This window comes from Erinaceus europaeus, chromosome 2, assembly GCF_950295315.1.
Source record: "Erinaceus europaeus chromosome 2, mEriEur2.1, whole genome shotgun sequence".
Taxonomy (NCBI): Eukaryota; Metazoa; Chordata; class Mammalia; order Eulipotyphla; family Erinaceidae; genus Erinaceus; species Erinaceus europaeus.
The window spans coordinates 183,430,985-183,449,278 of record NC_080163.1 but is presented as its reverse complement, the minus strand read 5'-3'; the positions used below and the strand labels follow the sequence as shown (position 1 = coordinate 183,449,278).

General features: G+C 49.6%; 2 protein-coding genes across 3 annotated transcripts; both read left to right on the top strand.

Moving 5' to 3' along the window:
- The first annotated feature begins 4,617 nt into the window (after positions 1 to 4,617).
- FFAR1 (free fatty acid receptor 1) lies at positions 4,618 to 5,639 on the top strand. The gene has a single exon (XM_007539495.2). The coding sequence runs from the start codon at positions 4,701 to 4,703 to the stop codon at positions 5,604 to 5,606; it is 906 nt and encodes a 301-aa protein (XP_007539557.1). The 5' UTR covers positions 4,618 to 4,700; the 3' UTR covers positions 5,607 to 5,639.
- Positions 5,640 to 5,668: 29 nt separating this feature from the next.
- On the top strand, positions 5,669 to 16,460 carry LOC103128609 (free fatty acid receptor 3-like). Of its 2 annotated transcripts, none has more exons than XM_060185700.1 (2): positions 5,669 to 5,789; positions 14,728 to 16,460. In XM_060185700.1, the coding sequence occupies exon 2, from the start codon at positions 14,743 to 14,745 to the stop codon at positions 15,715 to 15,717; it is 975 nt and encodes a 324-aa protein (XP_060041683.1). In that variant the 5' UTR covers positions 5,669 to 5,789; positions 14,728 to 14,742; the 3' UTR covers positions 15,718 to 16,460. The 2 variants fall into 2 exon arrangements, with proteins under 2 accessions (XP_060041683.1, XP_007539558.2); XM_007539496.2 differs by lacking the exon at positions 5,669 to 5,789 and adding an exon at positions 14,186 to 14,310.
- The last annotated feature ends 1,834 nt before the right edge of the window (positions 16,461 to 18,294 follow it).

Sequence of the window (18,294 nt, the reverse complement as noted above, 5' to 3'; positions counted from 1 at the left end):
CAGGGTTGGGCCATGGTACACCTGATTGAGCATACACATTACCCTGCACAAGGACCCAGGCTCAAGCCCCCTGTCTCATTCACAGGAGGAAGCTTCTGTGTCTCTCCCTCTCTATCTCACTTTCGCCCTCTCAATTTCTCTCTGTTCTATCAAAAGAAGAAGAAGAAGAAAGGCAGGTGGGGGTGGGGAAAGAATAAAATGGCCTCCAGGAGCAGTGGATTCGTCATGCAGTCATTAAGCTCTTGGTGGGGGAAAAATGCACTATCTTGCTGGCTACCCTGTCAATCCTCTGTGTGCCCATTTCCATCCCATGGGAACGCCACTAACTTTCTTTGAGGACAGGGAGGCTTCAGGAACTGTTCACACAAGGTGGGGAGGATCAAGGTAGATTGAGGGGGGCCCAGGGTAGTGGGAGAGTGCCCTGTGTTGAAAATGGCATCCAGTGTCTTCCCTCAGTTCCCTCAGCAACCATTTCCTGAGCATCTGCCAACACATCCGGCATAAGACCAACCCTGAGTGCTCAATAAAAATCCCACATGGCTCTAATCTGGGTGATCTCTAGTCTGGGGAGCCTGATGGGCCTCAGGGCAGGGTCCCCTGGCAGAAGCTGCAGGCTGATGAGGCCTGTCACCAGCTCCCTGGCAACCAGCAGGGGCCTTTCCATCCCAATCCTGGGCTCAGCTACTGGCATAAAAACACTTCATGGCCAATTGCCTGAAAGGCTCAGCTTGTCAGCAGGCCCACTGAGGCGTGAATGCCAGGTGCTGGGCAGCTCCCATCCGGGGCACCCAGATACAGGATGCCTCAGACTCCGTGGCCCTCCCTGGGCCCAGACAGCTCATAGGGTACCCCTTCTACACACTTGGGGAGCAGTGGGCAGAGCAGGCTGCACTCACTGATGCTTTCCTATGAGTGTTTGGTGCTGGTGTTCTAGTGGTGGGTTCTCTGAGTAGACACCACACCATAAGTGCACAGAGTTTGGAAAGACCGTCAAGGGAGGTGATGTTGGAAGAGACCAAGTACCACACTGACAGAGCTGAAGCAGAAAATGTTCTGGAACACCCTGTCTCCCTTCACACTCAGCCTTGTTATAGGAGGTTTCCCCCCTCAGTTTATAGGTTTCTTGGTGTTTTTTTGAAGACAAGAGCAAATGGGGCTGAGAGACAGCTTACCCGGTAGAGCACACACCATGTAGAAGGCCTCTGGTTTAAGACTCCTGAGTTACATGGGAGCACCATGGTACTAAGGTGGCTCTCTGTGTCTATTTTTTTTCTTTTTTTTTTAAATATTTATTTTATTTATTCCCTTTTGTATTGTTGTAGTTATTATTGTTGTTGTATAGGACAGAGAGAAATGGAGAGAGGAGGGGAAGACAGAGAGGAGGAGAGAAAGATAGACACCTGAAGACCTGCTTCACCGCCTGTGAAGCGACTCCCCTGCAGGTGGGGAGCCGGGGTTCGAACTGGGATCCTTATGCCGGTCCTTGTGCTTTGCGCCACCTGCGCTTAACCCGCTGCGCGACAGCCCGACTCCCCTATTTTTTTTCTTTGTTAAGTCATTTCAGGAGTGATGTAATCACTGGCAAAACACACACACACACACACACACATACAGACACACACACACACACAACAACAACAACAACAACAACTAGTGACCAAAATTCTTCTAGTTTCCTAGGACTGGGTGCCAGACCATTTCTATAGGACATGGAGGAAGGCTGTCAATGATCACTTTAGTGACTCCGATGGAAAAGCAAATCCAATAATCTCTTTTTATCAATATACATTGATTTATTAATTCATTATATATAGAGAGGAGAGAATAAGAGCATCACTCTGGCACACGTGTATCTGGGGATCATACTTGAACCTCATGCTTGCAAGTCCAGCTTGCTATCCACTGCGCCACGTCCCGGGACTCTGTGATTTCTTAGAGGGGCTTGTTGCTCTGCCGAGAGCACCAACTGAGCTGCTTCCATCTGAAGTCTGGTGGGGGGTGTCATGTCCCAGGGAAAGACTGAGAGTCTATTCTGAGTGACAGCCTGATAACCAAGAGAACAGAGAGAAAGAGAGAGGGAGGAAGGGAGGGAAAGAGAGGTTGTGTAGTCAGAGGGGTGGACAGAGAGAGAGAGTGAAAGAGAGAGGTAGGAGTCATGGAGGGTAGAACCAGAGACTGCAGGGGATGGGGAGAGGCAGTTTCCAGGCTCCTTGAGGGAATCTTCCAGAACAAGGTAACCCGACACGTAGGTCAAAGGTCAAGTCCCCAGAAGCTGGGAAGAACACTTAAGTCAGCTGGAGGCTCGGCCAGTGTCCCTACAGGTGCCCTATGGAGGAGTCCCCTGTCACATCCGGAGAGAAGTGGAGGGGGCAGGTGGTGTTGCACCTGGTTGAGTGTACATGTTCCCATGCACAAGGATCCAGATTCTAGCCTCAGTCCCCACCTGAAGGGGGATACTTCATGAGTGGTGAAGCCGTAATGCAGGTATCTCTTTCTCTCTCCCTCTCTATCTCCTCTTCCCTCTCAGTTTCTCTCTGTCTCTAGTAAAAAGGGGAAAAAAAGTTAATAACAGAAAGATGGAATGGATACAGTGGTTTGCTACTCCAGGGTCATAGGTGAGACTTCACCCATCACTGGTCCCTTCTTCATGTTTCCTGTCAGCACAGACAGGGCTAGAAACCACTGCCATCAAACGGGGAGGAGGGATTGAGGGAGGGCCGAGAAGCCCCTCACAAAACGTGTTCCCACCTGTGAAGATTTGGGGAGGGCGGGAGCTCCATCCTGGAAGGAGTCTTTTATTTGCCTGTGTAAGCTGCTGGCACCCTCAAGTCCTGGAGGGGATCTGCCAGAACAAAGTAACCCAACAGGGAGCTCAAAGATCAAGTTCCCAAGTAGCTGGGAAAAACACTTAACAGTGTCACTTAATCTTTTTTAGGGGTTTCACCACTCTGGGCTGTCTTTTTTCAGACAGAGAGAGAGGGAGAGGGAGAGGGAGAGGGAGAGGGAGAGGGAGAGGGAGAGGGAGAGGGACAGGGAAGAGAAAAAATACCACAGCACCAAAACTTCCCTCAGTGCAATGGGGGATGGGCTCAAACCTAAGTCAGGCACAGGGCAAAACAGGTGCACTGTCCAGGTGAGCTATCTTGCACACCACCACCCCTCACCCTGCCCAAAGTACTTTTTCACTCAGAAGGGCCTGGCCACCACTTTACAGGGAGGAGAGATATAGGTCCCACAGTGGATGTGCAGGGCTATTGTGCTGAGTGGTGTTAAAGGTGGGCTCAGCATATACCCCTCCTTACCTTGCCCACCGTCACCCACCTGACTGCCTTGTCTCCTGCCTGCACTCCCATCATCTCCCCAGGTCCCCACCCCCTGCAACCCAGCCTTGGCTCCAGCCTGAGATGCCCCATTAGCTGCTCAGCCAGGCTGCCAGGACTGAGGCTAATGTCCCTGCCACCCCGCCCTGCTCTCCCTTCCAGTTCACTGCCCTGAGCACCCTCCCTCAGCCTTGGGGGCTTTCAGCCTCACAGACAGCTGGCAGCACCCACGGGTGAGTCCTTTTTCTGTGGCTTCTTTCTCCAGCCATTCCTATACCCCAGCCCCCCAGCTTAGGGAACCCCTGAAGTCAGATGAGATCATTCTTGGTGACTTGGCCTCCCTTTGGGGGTCCTCTTGGCCTGGCCTTTCCCACAAGCTCTGGCTTACCCAAACCTCAAACTGGCTGCATGACTTCCCCTCAGCTGAAAGCTGCCCTCTGCCCTGTACCTCCAGGCTGTGAGTTTTATACTGTGGTGGTGAGGGGTTGAGGGGAGCTCCCCATCTTCCCAGGAGACTGGGGCAGAGGAGGAAATCTGGATGTTTGACTTTTTTTTTCTTTTTTTGCCTCCAGGGTTATCGCTAGGGCTCAGTGCCTACACTATGAAACCACTGCTCCTGTGGTCTTTTTTTTTTTTTTTTTAAATCTTGTCGGGGGTAGGACACAGAGAAATTGAGAGGGGAGAGGAAGATAGAGAGGGAAAGAGACACCTATAAACCTGCTTCACCACTTGTGAAGTGACCCCTCCTTGCAGGTGGAGAGCCAGGGGCTTGAACCGGGATCTTTATGTGATTCTTGTGCTTTGTATTATATATGCTTAACCCAGTGCACCAACACCCAGCCCCTGACTTCCTTTTTAATTTTTTAAGAGACAGAGAATCAGAGAAACAGAGACACAAAAAGGAGGAAAGAGAGACACCACAGCCCCAAAGCTCCCTTCAATGTGGTGAGGGGCTGGGCTTGAACCTGGGTTAGTCACACTGAACAGCAGCTCACTATCCAAGTGAGCTATTTCTCTGTCACTCCAGGCTGACTTTTGCAAAGAGAGAGACAGAGACAGAGAAACAGATCCTAGCACCAGATCTTCCCTCAATGCCATCGTAACCCCCCTGAGCCCCATGGTGCTGTGGCTCGAACCTGGGTGGCACCGTGGCAAGGCAGGTGCCCCAGTGGGTGAGCTATCTCCCCAGCCCTTTGACTTTCCATTTCTGGGAAGAGCACAGACAATCCCCATCTCCAACACTCTCTCCTGAAATCTCTCTCCCTCTCTCCCCACAGTCGCTGGAAGCCTCCTTATAGAAGAGGGCAGCGGTGTTCGGTGGTCTCTGTGCCCAGCAGCTGGACCCCAGGCCCAGAGCAGGAAGCCCAGTGCGGCGACCCCATGGACCTGCCAGGGCAGATCTCCTTTGCCCTCTACCTGGCGGCCTTTGTGCTGGGCTTCCCTCTCAATGCACTGGCTCTGAGGGGGGCTGCTGCCCACGCCCGCCTGCGCCTCACGCCCAGCCTGGTCTATGCTCTGCAGCTAGGTTGCTCTGACCTCCTGCTGGCGCTCTCACTGCCTGTGAAGGCAGCTGAGGCGCTGGCCGGGGGAGCCTGGCCCCTGCCCACCCCACTCTGTCCAGTCTTTGGGCTGCTGCATTTTGCCCCGCTCTATGCAGGCGGCAGCTTCCTGGCGGCCCTGAGTGCAGGCCGCTACCTGGGCGCCGCCTTCCCGCTGGGCTACCAGGCCTTGCGCAGGCCCTGCTACTCCTGGGGTGTGTGCGCAGCCATCTGGGCCCTGGTCCTCAGCCACCTGGGGCTGGTGTTTGGACTGGAGGCTCCGAGAAGCTGGATAGACAACACCACCTTCTCCCTGGGCATCATCAACCTGCCGGCCAATGGCTCTGCTGTCTGCCTAGAGGCCTGGGACCCAGCCTCCGCCGGCCCTGCCCGCCTCAGCCTCTCCCTGCTGCTCTTCTTCCTGCCCCTGTGCATCACCACCTTCTGCTACGTGGGCTGCCTACGGGCACTGGCCGGCTCAGGCCTGAGCCACCGGAGGAAGCTGCGGGCGGCCTGGGTGGCCGGAGGGGCTGTGCTGACGCTGCTGCTCTGCCTGGGGCCCTACAATGCCTCCAATGTGGTCAGTTTCCTGCACCCCACCCTGGGTGCCTCCTGGAGGAAGCTGGGGCTCATTACTGGGGCCTGGAGCGTGGTGCTCAATCCACTTGTGACCGGCTATTTGGGACAGGGGACAGCCCGGGGGACGTCCTGTGTGGCGAAAACGAAAGGGGGGACATCTCAGAAGTAGGGAGGAAGGGGTGCAGAGCAAGAGAAGTTGGCTGCTTCTCTAGGACCCTAGAGGGGGCTGAACTGCTGGGGCATTCCTGGAGCAGTGTGGAAGAACAGATCCTGGTGGAAGACCTCATTCCCCCTCACCCCCCAGGAGAAGAATGAAGCCCTTGGGAGTCAGAAGCTCTGAAGCAGAAGAAAGGTGAGCTTCCCTCTGCTAGCTCCACCCTGTCCCTCTCCCTTCACCTGCCAGCCACCCGGTGCTAGGGATAGAGTCTTCCCAATGGTGGGGAAGGAGGATAGGAGCCTGCCTCTAGCCTAGAGGAAATGATTCTCCTCTCTCCCCTAAGGGACACTGCCACCACAGACACAATTTTTTTTGCTTTGTTTTCTTGTTTTTCAGTTTCTCTCTCTTTTTTTGATAGTGATTTGATACTGATAGACAAGATTGTGGGATAAGAGAGGCACAGTTCACACAATTCCCACCACCAGAGTGCCATATCCCATCCCCTCCACTGGAAGCTTCCCTGTTCTTTATCTCTCTGGGATTATGGGCCAAAGATCTCTTTATGGGGCACAGAAGCTTGGCTTCTGTAATTGCTTCTCCGCTGGACATGGGTGTTGACAGATCTCTCTATACCCCCAGCCTGGACAGACACATTCTGGGGGATGCTCCTCCAAAGCACTCAGAGAAAAAAGAACATTGTGATTTCTGGGTGATTACAAGTGAGGCCATTTCTGATGACACTGCTATAGCACACAGAACCCAAAAGGGGCAGCATTGAAACTGTGAACTGGGAATTAATTGGGAGGCACCCATGCCTCTGCAAAGTGGAATTTACTAGCAAAAGTAAAATAACCACAGGGACCAGGCAGTGGTGCATCTGGTTGAGCCCATGAGGTAGCAGGCACAAGGATCTGGGTTCTTGCAAGGATCTGGGTTCAAGCTCCCCATCCCTACGAGAGGTGAAACAGTACTGCAAGTCTCTCTCTCTCTCTCTAATTTCCACTCACTCTCAATTTCTCTCTGTCTTATCAAAAAGGAAAACAAAAACCAAAAAACCCAAAACCCAAACTGCTGTGGTGGATTCAGGCACTGATTCCCAGTGATAACCCTGGTAGGGGAAAAAAAAAGAGAGAGACAGGAAAAAGAAAGCCACAAACAAATCTAGCTAGTCTGATACGTGACAGTTACCACGTCAAGTGCTTTACAAGTATCACTTCACACACATGAGCCTTTTATCTAGCCACAGCACTGCTGTTCACTGCACCAGTGTGGCCAGCAGAGGGGGCCAGTGAAGGGAGGGAAATTGTAGCCTGTGCTTTGTCATGTGTGTCTGGAGTGAGGGAACCTCCACCCTGGAGAAGAAAGAGCTCTCTCTGGTTTGGACCAAGATGCCTCTGAAGACCCTAGTGCAGAGCTATGCACCTCCAGGGTGGGTAGTTTATACAAAGGCGCTGCCCTGGCCACCACTGTTCTGTAGCATCTTCATTTTATTCAGTTAAGAAATCTGCCCATAGGCCTGGGCAAACAGATTTTCATGCCTGAGGCACTGGAGGTCCCAGGTTCAAGGTTCAATCCCCAGTACTGTCCTAAACCTGAGCTAAGCAATGTTCTGGGGGGAAAAGGAGGAGGAAGAAGAAGAGGAGAAAGAGGAGGAGGAGGAGGAGAGAGAGAAGAAGGAAGGAAGGAAGAGAAAAGAAATTTGCCTACATAGCTGGGGAGGTGGCTCAGTATGTAGAGCACAGGCCTTGCATATGATGAAGTCCTGTGTGTGTGTGTGTGTGTGTGTGTGTGTTCACAGTTTCACTGCTCCAGGCCACTTTTTCATTCACAGAGATGGAGGAGTGACACTCTAGCACCAGCATTGCCTCCGTTGTCACAGCACTTCCCACATGGCCTGGGGCTCAAGCCTGGGTCACACATATGGCAGGGCTGGTGCCCCACTTTCTGGCCCATCAGATCCTAAATTCTGTTTCCAGCAATGAATATGCTGAAGTGATGCTCTGATTCTTTCTAATGAAAAACAAAATGAAGAAATACATCTTAAAAAGAAAAGAAAACCTGGGGCAGGGGACTGGGCATTGGTGCACCTTGTTGAGTACACATATTACCATGTGTTAAGTTCCTTGGTTCAAGCCCCCTCTCCTGACCTACGGGGGGACGCTTCATGAATGGTGAAATAGGTCTGTAAGTGTCTATCTTTCTTTCTCCCTTTCTGTTTCCCCTCCTCTCCTCAATTTCTCTCTGTACTATCAAATAAAATACAAAGAAAAAAATGAGAAAAAAATAACCACTGGGAGTGGTGGGCACAGAGCCTCAGTGATAAATAAAAAATTAAATTTAATTTTAAAAAGCAAAAGAAGACCTGGAACCAGCAGGATAACTTACTTGGGAAGGAGTCTGCTTCACCACGCGTGTTCAAGCTCAGCTTTTACCACAGTGGGGAGCGGTGGGGTGGAGGCTTCAGTAATTAATGTCTTTCCTTCTGACCCTCTATCTCTCTGTCTTGGGTTTTATATGAAGAAAGAAAACCAACTAGAAGCAGTGAAATCCCTGCAATGAAAAAACAAAATTGTCTGAGCCGCAACAACAAGGATGGGAAGAATATAGAATGAGATCCTTCAAAGCAGGGCCCTGAGAGTCAGATATTTGGAAAATGTTATGGTGCCAATGTTATGGCTATGGAACCCTGGACCTTGTGATCCATTTGGGAGAGGGAGACAGTGCCTCTTGAAGTGGACACAGTGGCTGTGAAGGACACCAACATCTGCTCCACTGAGGCTCTGCTGTAGGAGGCCAGTTCCTATGCCTCTCAAGGCAAAGATGCTTTAAACAAACAGGAGCAGGACAAGTGGTGGCAGAGCAATAGACTGGAGTGAATGGTTCCTGCAGTATCTCTCTGTCTGCAAGGGCAGGTGTTTCATTTCCTGATAGATCTCTAGCACCTAGGAGACAGTCTGCACAGAGCAGGCTCTCAGTAAATATTTGAGGAGTGAATGAATGCCCGTCATGCTCCTTCAACAACAGGGTTTTTGTTGTTTGTTTGTTTTGCCACTAGGGTTATCACTGGGACTCAGTGCCTGCATGACTCCACCATTCTTTCTTTTCTTTTTCTTTCTTATCTTTTGCCTCCAGGAATATGGCTGGGGCTCAGTGGCCGCACTATGAATCCACTGTTCCTGTGACCATTTTTTCCATTTTGTTGTTATTGTTGGATAGGACCAAGAGAAACTGAAAGAGGAGGGGAAAATAGAGGGGGAGAGAAAGGCAGACACCTGCATACCTGCTTCACCACTTGTGAAGTGACCCCTGCAGGTGGGGAGCCGGGTACTCAAACTGGAATCCTTCCTTGCACAGGTCCTTGTACTTTGTACCATGTGCGCTTAATAAGGTGCACTACCACCAGCCCCCCATTACTCTCTCTCTCCCTCTATGTATCTATCTATCTATCTATCTATCTATCTATCTATCTATCTATTAATTGTTAATCTATGACTTTTTTTAAAAAAATCTGAATGGTTGCCTGGCCAGGAACCTTGATCCTTGAGCATGGTGACATGTGCACTCAACATGAGCTATCATCTGGCCCCAGATAGTTTTCTTCCTTCCTTTTTTTTAAAAAAATTATTTATTTATAAAATGGAAACACTGACAAGACCATAGGATAAGAGGGGTACAATTCCTACCACCAGAATCCATATCCCACCCCCTGCCCTGATAGCTTTCCTATTCTGTTAACACTGTGGGAGTATGGACCCAGGGTCATTGTGGGATGCAGAAGGTGGAAGGTCTGGCTTCTGTAATTGCTTCCCCGCTGAACATGGCCATTGACAGGTCGACCCATACTCCCAGCCTGCCTCTCTCTTTCCCTAGTGGGGAAGGGCTCTGAGGAAGTGGAACTCCAGGGCACATTGGTGGGATCATCTGTCCAGGAAAGTCCAGTTGACATCATGGTAGCATCTGGAACCTGGTGGCTGAAAAAGAGTTAACATATAAAGCTATACAAATTGTTGTTTGATCATGAACCTAAAGGCTGGAATATTGCTGGTGAAGATTTGGGGTCTCCATTTTGGAAATAGCTAGTAGGTCTATTTTAGGTGTATTCCAAAAGGCCCATGACTTTATTAGTTTTTGCCTAAGCCTGACATCTGATATACAGGTGGATCCAAGTTATTGTCTGGGGAGATGATGTCATGGCTGGAAAAAGGGAGAGAAAGCTGGATTGGGGACAAGAGTAGCTCCCAATTATGGGAAAATGTATTAATATTGTTGATTGTACTTTTATTCCTTTCTTTTACTTCCTTCCTTCCTTCCTTCCTTCCTTCCTTCCTTCTTTCCTCCCTCCCTCCCTTCCTTCCCATATAGTTTTCTTCTAATGGAGGTTTAACCCTGACTTTGTGAAAATTTTCATTAGGTCTGTCTTTTGTAAGTATACAGACAGACCAGAGAAGTTCAGTCACTGACCCCAGGCTCCAAGGAAACTGGAGTTTGCCCCCTGCACAGCAATGACACTGGGACTATCAGGGAAAGCTGCATGGCCTGTCCCAGCTGCAGGGTTGCTCTCTCTCATTGCACCGAGCACCCCTTGGTGTTGGGTCATTTCTTCCATTGACTCCTCCACTACAGGGAGCTTTCAGTTCCTTTGGGGGCACCCCCAAACATGATTCATCCCCTGCATCTGGAGTCCCAAGTCCTCTCCCAGTGCTTGTAAGTCACAGCCAAGCACTGACAGGCCCCTGCCTCCCCACCACTTCTGCCTCAGCATCATCGATCTGCCACGGCTCTCCCACCACTCATTCCCCAAGCCCCAGGCTCATGGGGGAAGATTTTGTGCACCTCTAAACTTTACTGACTTATTTGAGACAAAATTTACACATCATAAAGTTCACCCAGTGCTGGCAAAATAGCTCACCTGCTGTCACACGTGGGCCCCCGTTGCATGGTCAAAGTTTCAGTTCTGTGGTATCTGTGTATCTGTCTCTTTCTGTGTGTGTCTTGGTTTCTTTCTATCTGGAAAAAAAAAACTTTTCAGAAGAAAACATCAGTCCAATGGCCAGGAGGTGGCACACCTGGTTAAGCACATACATTACCATGTGCAAGGATCTGGGTTTGAACCCTTGCTCCCTAACTGCAGGGGGAAGCTTCAGAAGTGGTGAAGCAGGTCTGAAGCTGTCTTTCTCTCACTTCCTCTCTCTCCCTCCCATCTCAATTTCTTTTTGTTGTATCAAATATAAAGGAAAAAATTTCAGCCCAGAACAATGAAGCCCCAGTGACAACAAAAATATAAGCGTTGTACCCCTCCTACCCTATGGTTTTGTTAATTAATCCTTTCTTAAATAAAAAAAAATTAAAAAAAATATAAGCGATACACGTATTTTAAGCACATAATTCAATGATCAGAGGCTTGAAATTAACACAAGCTTTTTAGAAGATTCTCCTGTTCTGTTTCCATTTCCTAACCCCAGACAATAATCTACTCTTTAGAGGACTGGAGAAACAGCTCACCTGCTCATCTGGATAGCGCACTGCTTTGTCATGTGTGAGACTCAGGTTCAAGCAGTCCTCCCACTGCATTGAAAGAAGAATCAGTCTCTCTCTCTCTCTCTTTTCCTAGCTGTCTCCGTCTAAAACAAAAAACAAAACAAATCAAAAACCCAAAAGCAAGCAAATACAAACCTACTCTTTGTCCCTATAAATTTGCCTTTGTGAACATTTCAGAGAGCTAGAAACACCTAGCACATAATGTTTCCCTACTTGTCTTCTTTCACTTGACATGCTTATGGGATTCATCTGTGCACAGGAATCATGGCTATCTATTCCTGTTATTGGCCGGCTAGTATTTCATTGCAAGGGTGTACCTCTTGGCTTACTCCTTCTCAGACTGACTACTGTAACTAACGCTATTGTAGCAGTCCTTTGTGTGGACATGTTTTCTTTGCTCTGCAGTAAAGACTTCTCATGGAGTTGGGCTCCATGGATTATCTTCTGTGTATGTATGTATGTATGTATGTATGTATGTATGTATGTATGTATGTATGTGTCTATCTATCTTGCCACTTGGGTTATTGCTGGGGCTCGATGCCTGCGTGATGAACATATGGCTCCTGGCAGCCATTTTTTCCTTTTCTTTTTTTAAAAAAATTTATTTGATAGGACAGAGAGAAATTGAGAGGGGATGGAGAAATAGAGAGGGAGAAAGAGAAACACCTGCAGCACTGATTCACTACTCATGAAGTGTCCCCCACCACAGGTGAGGACCGGGGTCTTGAACCTGGGTCCTTGTACATGTTACTTTGTGCGTTGAACTGGGTGCACCGTTGCCTGGTCCAGGTTAACCTTGTTTTAAAGAAACTGCCCAACAGCTCCCCAAAGTGGCTGCACCATTTCCTGTTCTCCGGAGCAGTGCACAAGGCGTCCCAAATCACCGCAGCCTTGCCGACACTGGGCACCCTCTGACCTTGGGGCCTAATACCTTCCACTCCATGTGCAATGACTCATTGGGCCTCATCAACATTCAACAAATACAAACCATCTCTAGAGCTGGACTGAGGCTGGCTGGGGGAGCGGGGAGTCTTGACAAGCTGTACCTCCTGGGTCAGGTCACTTCCCCGCTATGAGGTACGAGGGTTTCATGACACAGTGGTGCAGCCCTCAGGAGGCACAGTCTGCCATGTGTCACATGTCCACTAACAGGTTGCTGCTGTCAGCATCCTCCCCATCGTCCCACAGCATGACTGGCGTACTTCAGCATACATGGCATGTGCTCATCACAGTGTTCAAGACATTAGACACATCACAGCTTGCAGAGAAAAATTGTGCTGCTTGGCTGGTGGAGAAGCTAAAACTATGGCACCAGACTTAGGAAGTTGAAAAAAAATCTTATTTATCAATTATTATTATTATTATTATTTATTACTATCACTATTTTAGATAGAGGCAGAAGTGGGAATAGAGTGAAAAAGACCACAGTACTGAAGCTTCTTTCAATGTGGTAGAAGCTGAGCTTGAACCTGGGTCAAGTACATGGCAAAGTAGCGCACTAGCCAAGTGAGCTGTTTCGCTGGCCTGAAAACATTTTATTGAGAAGGCTGTTGGCCAGGAGAGAGAAGGCAAGGCTCACATCTGCCTCCCTGATCCTGGGGTTGCTTTTGCTTTGATTCTTCTTCTTAAAAAAAAAAGTTGGGAGTCTGGCAGTAGCGCAGCAGGTTAAATGCACATGGCACAAAGCGCAAGGACTGGTGTAAGGATCCTGGTTCAAGCCCCCAGCACCCCACCTGCAGGGGAGTCGCTTCACAAGCAGTGAAGCTGGTCTGTAGGTGTCTGTCTTTCTCTCCCCCTCTCTGTCTTCCCCTCCTCTCTCCATTTCTCTCTGTCCTAACAATGATGACATCAATAACAACAACAGTAATAACTACAATAAAAAAACAAGAGCAGCAAAAGGGAATATATATATGTCTAGGGAAAAGGAAAATATGGCACTTTTGGAAAAAGTGAAGTGGCACAAACTGAGCAGGGGATTTGGAGTTAGACCATATAAAGTAGTTGGCTATGCGCCGCTATGTTCCATCGCTGGGGAGCCAGAGACGACCCGAACTGCCCCTGCAGCTACAGACAGACTATGACCCACATAGTCAACGACTGCCACCTCTCCAGATTCAAAGGAGGTCTCAAAACTTTACATCAGGCTCAACCTGACGCTGTTGACTGGCTACGGAAGAAGGGCAAACGCTAGAAGAAGAAGAAAGTAGTTGGCTCTTCCTACTTATGGATGTCTGGATTTGGACTAAGTCATTAGGTTTTTGAAGTCTGTTTTTTTATATGTTTTATTTGTTTTGTTTTAATGAGAGAGGAAGATACAAAGATAGAGCACAGAGCACTGCTCAGCTCTGACTTGTGGCGGTGCTGGGACCTCAAAGCCTCAGGTATGAAAGTCTTTTGCAGAACTATTATGCTACCTCCCCAGCCCAGATGTTTGAAATTTTTTTTTTCTTTTTTTTTTGGTCCAGAGTTGGGTGAATTTGGTTCTGCTGGTGTCCAAAGTCATTTGAAGGTCAGACTAGTTTACCTTCACATCCTATAGAATAACTAGCAACAGTGGTCCTAGAAGGAAGGCTGGTGACATTCCCAGTCTCAGTGTTTGTTTCATTTGACTTCAGCCATGCTTTGCTTTGTCCATCAGGTCAAAGAGCTGGGTGCTGGGACCATCCCTATGTCACAGCCCAGAAAGCAGAAATACGCAAAGACTTAAGTAACTTGTTGAGGAGCACAGAGTCAGCAAGTGACCTGGGGTGGGGGGCAGGTTTGGGGCTGAGGCAGTCCTGGACTATGGCTGGTTTCTTGCCCTTAAGGCAAGGCAGACCTGAGCTGGATCTGGGGGAGCTGATGCAATCTAGCTGAGGGCCAGAGTGTGAGAAGGAGGTCTGCTTGTATGGGCCCCACCCAGCCTCTATCTGCAGCTCATGCATTCGTGGAATCACTCCCCCGTTTTGCATGCTAGAGCAGGCGTGCACTTGGGGAACTCTTCCTCATTTTGCATAAGGGTGCAGTACTGGGACCAACCAGGGCTCAGGGCAGCTTCTGCACTATTGCTCAACATTCAATGATGTCACAGGCACTATCGGGACCTTATAGGCTTTGCTAGATAAAGAGCTGGTAGTGCTGCCCCTGGAGGAGCCTGCAGAGTGCCGAGAGACAGTGCGCTGGGTTGCCAGACAAGAAGGTTAGTGCGGGCTGAGAGGGTGAGTGAGAGTTTGCACCAGAGGGCCGGTGGTGGCTCACCCGGTTGAGTGCACATGTTACAATGCATAAGGACCGAGGTTTGAGCCCCTGGTCCCCACCTGCAGGGGAAAGCTTCGCAAGTGGTGAAGCAGTGTTGCAGGCATCTCTCTGTCTCTTTCCCTCTCTATCACCCCCTTTCCTTGGGATTTCTGGCTGTTTCTACCAAATAAATAAGGATAATTTGTTAATTTTTTTTAAATAGAGTTCACACCACTGGAAGGTAGAGGCTGACCTCTCTGGGGTAGCATCCAGTGGCACAGTGGAGTCCTGAGGGTGGTGGTGATGTCTCCTGATAAGAGCTGAGATGTGCTGGTGGGAGATCTCCACTCACAGTGACATCTCTCTGTCTCTCCTATAGCCAGCGGTCATCACCATGGACACGAGCCTGGACCAGCCTCCTGCCTCTGGGAATCACTGGCTCTCCTTCTTGGTGTACCTCTTGGCCTTCCTGGTGGGGCTGCCCCTCAACCTGCTGGCCCTGGTGACCTTCGTGGGCAGACTGCAGCGCCGCCCGGTGGCTGTGGACGTGCTCCTGCTCAACCTCACCCTCTCCGACCTGCTGATGCTGCTCTTCCTGCCCTTCCGCATGGTGGAGGCGGCCAACAGCATGCGCTGGCCCCTGCCCTTTGCTTTCTGCCCCCTCTCTGGCTTCCTCTTCTTCACCACTGTCTACCTCACCTCCCTGTCACTTGCGGCCGTGAGCATCGAGCGATTTCTGAGCGTGGCTTACCCGCTGTGGTACAAGACGCGGCCCAGGCCGGGGCAGGCGGGGCTGGTCTGTGTGGCCTGCTGGATCCTGGCCGGGGCACACTGCAGCTTGGTCTACTTCATGGAATATTCCGGGGATTCCTCCCGCAGCCAAGGCAGAAACGGCACCTGCTACCTAGAGTTCCGGAAGGACCAGCTGGCCATTCTCCTGCCCGTCCGGCTCGAGATGGCAGTGGTCCTTTTTGGGGTGCCCCTGCTCATCACCAGCTACTGCTACAGCCGTCTGCTGTGTCTGCTCAACCAGGGTGTCAGCCGCCACAGGCAGAGGAGGGTGGCAGGGTTGGTGGCTGCCACACTGCTCAACTTTCTCATCTGCTTTGGGCCACTAGCCATGTCCCATGTTGTGGGCTACGTCCAGGGCAGGAGCGTGGGCTGGAGAAGCTACGCGATGCTCCTCAGCACCCTCAACACCTGCGTCGACCCTCTCGTCTACTACTTCTCCTCCTCTGGCTTCCAGACTGATGTCCGTGAACAGCTGAGGAGGCTGGTGGGGGGGTGGGGCTTTTGGAATCAGAAGGACAGTGTGACACTAAAGGAGAAGACAGACGAAGAGGTGAGGACACAAGAGCTGTCCAACTAGGGTAGTGAGAGGCCTGGGTAACTCTTTCCTCAAGACTCAAGACTGACATGACCATGGAGTGGCTGGGGCAGAGATCAGCCTGGGACTGATCAGTCTATCAAAGTGCCACCCAAGTCCCGAATTTTTGTTTTTGTTTTTAACTGGGACCTCACACATGTGCCATTTCATGACTCCAGGTCATTTTTTCTAGAAAGAGAGAGCAAGAGACAGAGGGAGGGAGAGACACCATGGTACTAAAGCATCCTCTGTTGCCATAGCAACTCCTCCCATATAGTAGGGGGGCAGAGCACCTGGGGCACATGCATGGCAATACAGGCACCCTACCTAGTGAGCTGTCTGGTCAGCATCAATGCCCCACTCTTGATCCCACCACATTGCCCTTCCACTCTCAGGATGGCTTCCACCTGGAATATAGTCAAAGTGAGAGAGGAATTTGGGGCAAATCAGCCTCACAGCAGCACCACTCTTGGACTTTTCTGAGGGTGAGAATTGAAAGAACCTCATTCAGGGCCTGAGGGCACAGCCTGGTGACCTGGGACCAGACAGAGGGAGAGCTGTCCCCTGAGAGAACTGGCCCCATAGGTCAGGGGCTGGGCAGACACAAGACTTCAGGTGTGAGCGAGCAGCTTGCTTTTGGGCAGACTTTAGTGGGAAATTTTAAATGCTCAACAATGACGATGTTCAGATTATCAGAAACATTAATGCAGAATGACTGGAGAATCACTTCAACAACTAATAAACTGGCTGAAGCAAGCAAAAGTGAACGGTCCTTCTTCATCCTATGATTTTTCTCAAATGACCTGGGGGAAGTGGGGTGGGAGGGACCCCGGAGACAAGACACCTGGGCTCTGAGGGCAGAGAGCCCTACACTAGAGTGTCTACATACTGAAGAGGGGCTGGGTAGGAGGCCTAAGAAAATCTGAACAATTTTCCAGCCCTTCCCTTTCCTTCTCTCTCTCTCTCTCTCTCTCTTTTTCTTTCTTAGATACTGAGAGAGCATGTAGGTAGGAGGACCAAGAAAGACAGCTGAACTACCTTAAGACCTTTGTCCTGACACGGTGTCCCCCTCAGTCAGTGCTAACACTCTTCCCACTGTAGGTGAAGCATGTCTCGCAGCTGTAAGTGATCAAGGCAGAAGCAGCTGACTCTAAGGCCCTCTTCTGAGCTGACTTATCTTGGGTCACCCACAGTCCCACAGTGCCTAGTACATAAACTTACAAATCACTTGATTAGGACCATTGCTTGGATTTTTTTTCTTTTTTCTTTTTCCCCCTCCCCTTTTTTATGTTTAAAGTTATCACCAGTGATTTATAACTCCAGGCCAATGAGAGAGGGAGGGGGAGAGAGAGAGAGAGAGAGAGAGAGGGATTGTGAACAGTACTAAAGTTTCTCCAATGTGTTAATATTTCCATGTCATGTGTCCCGGGCTCAAACCTGGGTTGTGCACATGGGAAGCAGGTGCCTCCTGGTTGCGCTATCTCACTGGTCCCAGGCACAGGATCACTTTTTTAAGCAGCCTAATGGTTTTCATTTTGTCTTTTAGCAGATAACACAGTTATTCTTCTTGTTATTGTCAATTTTGCTAGTTGTAGTTTCTAACCAGAGATCAGCTCTGTGTTAGCTGTTAGTGGCACTGGAAATTGAACTGGAGGTCTCCCCTTCTCCTGTGCAAGTCCTGTGTGCTACCACTGCTCTTGCTCCCCATGGGCCTGAACGAGAAACAGAGCTGGATGCAAAGCAAGCTCACTCTAGGTTGTGACAGCCTCTTCCCAGGCAAGATGTCATCTTGAAAAAAACTTTCATGCTTGAGGCTCTGAGGTCTCAGGTTCAGTCTCCAGCACTTCCATAAGCCAGAACTAAACAGTTCTCTGATAAAAAAAATTAAATTAAAATTAAAAAATTAGGTAATGCTTTTGCCTCTCTTCTTCCATTTCCTTTCTTTCTAAAACTTGAGAATAAGAACTGGGCTGGGGAGGGCGCCTTACCTTTATGGCACCTGCACAAGTCCTGGGTTCAACCCCCATATGGCATTTAAATAATGATGAAAGTTGTTCAATGTGATTGATGCCAGGTTACTACAAAGCAAATGTATGTTCTTGGAGCTATTGAGAGGAGGACCCAGCAGGATGGGAGAAAGTGCCAGTCACCTCTCTTTTTCAACAAAGTCATAGATTAATAACATTCCAACTCCTGATTTAAAAGTAAATGGTGGGATGGGCAGTTATGCACCTGGTACATATTATAATGTACAGGTACATATTATAATGTACAAGGACCTGGGTTCAAGGTTTCTGGTTCCTTCCCACCTGCAGGGGAAAGTTTCATTAGTGGTAAAACAGTGCTGCAAGTGTCTCTCTTTCTCTTTCCCTCTGAATTTCCCCCTCCCCTATCGATTTCTCTCTGTCTCTATCCAATAAATAAATAAGCAAATAAATAAATAAGAATGGAATATTCCCTTGAAGTTTAAAATGAAACAAAGATGAGACATCAGCAGGAGCAGTGTCTCCACAGAGGAGGAACCAGCAGTGCTGGAGAAGGAAGGGAAAGCAGTGACATTGTTTCCCCTGGTGAGCCACC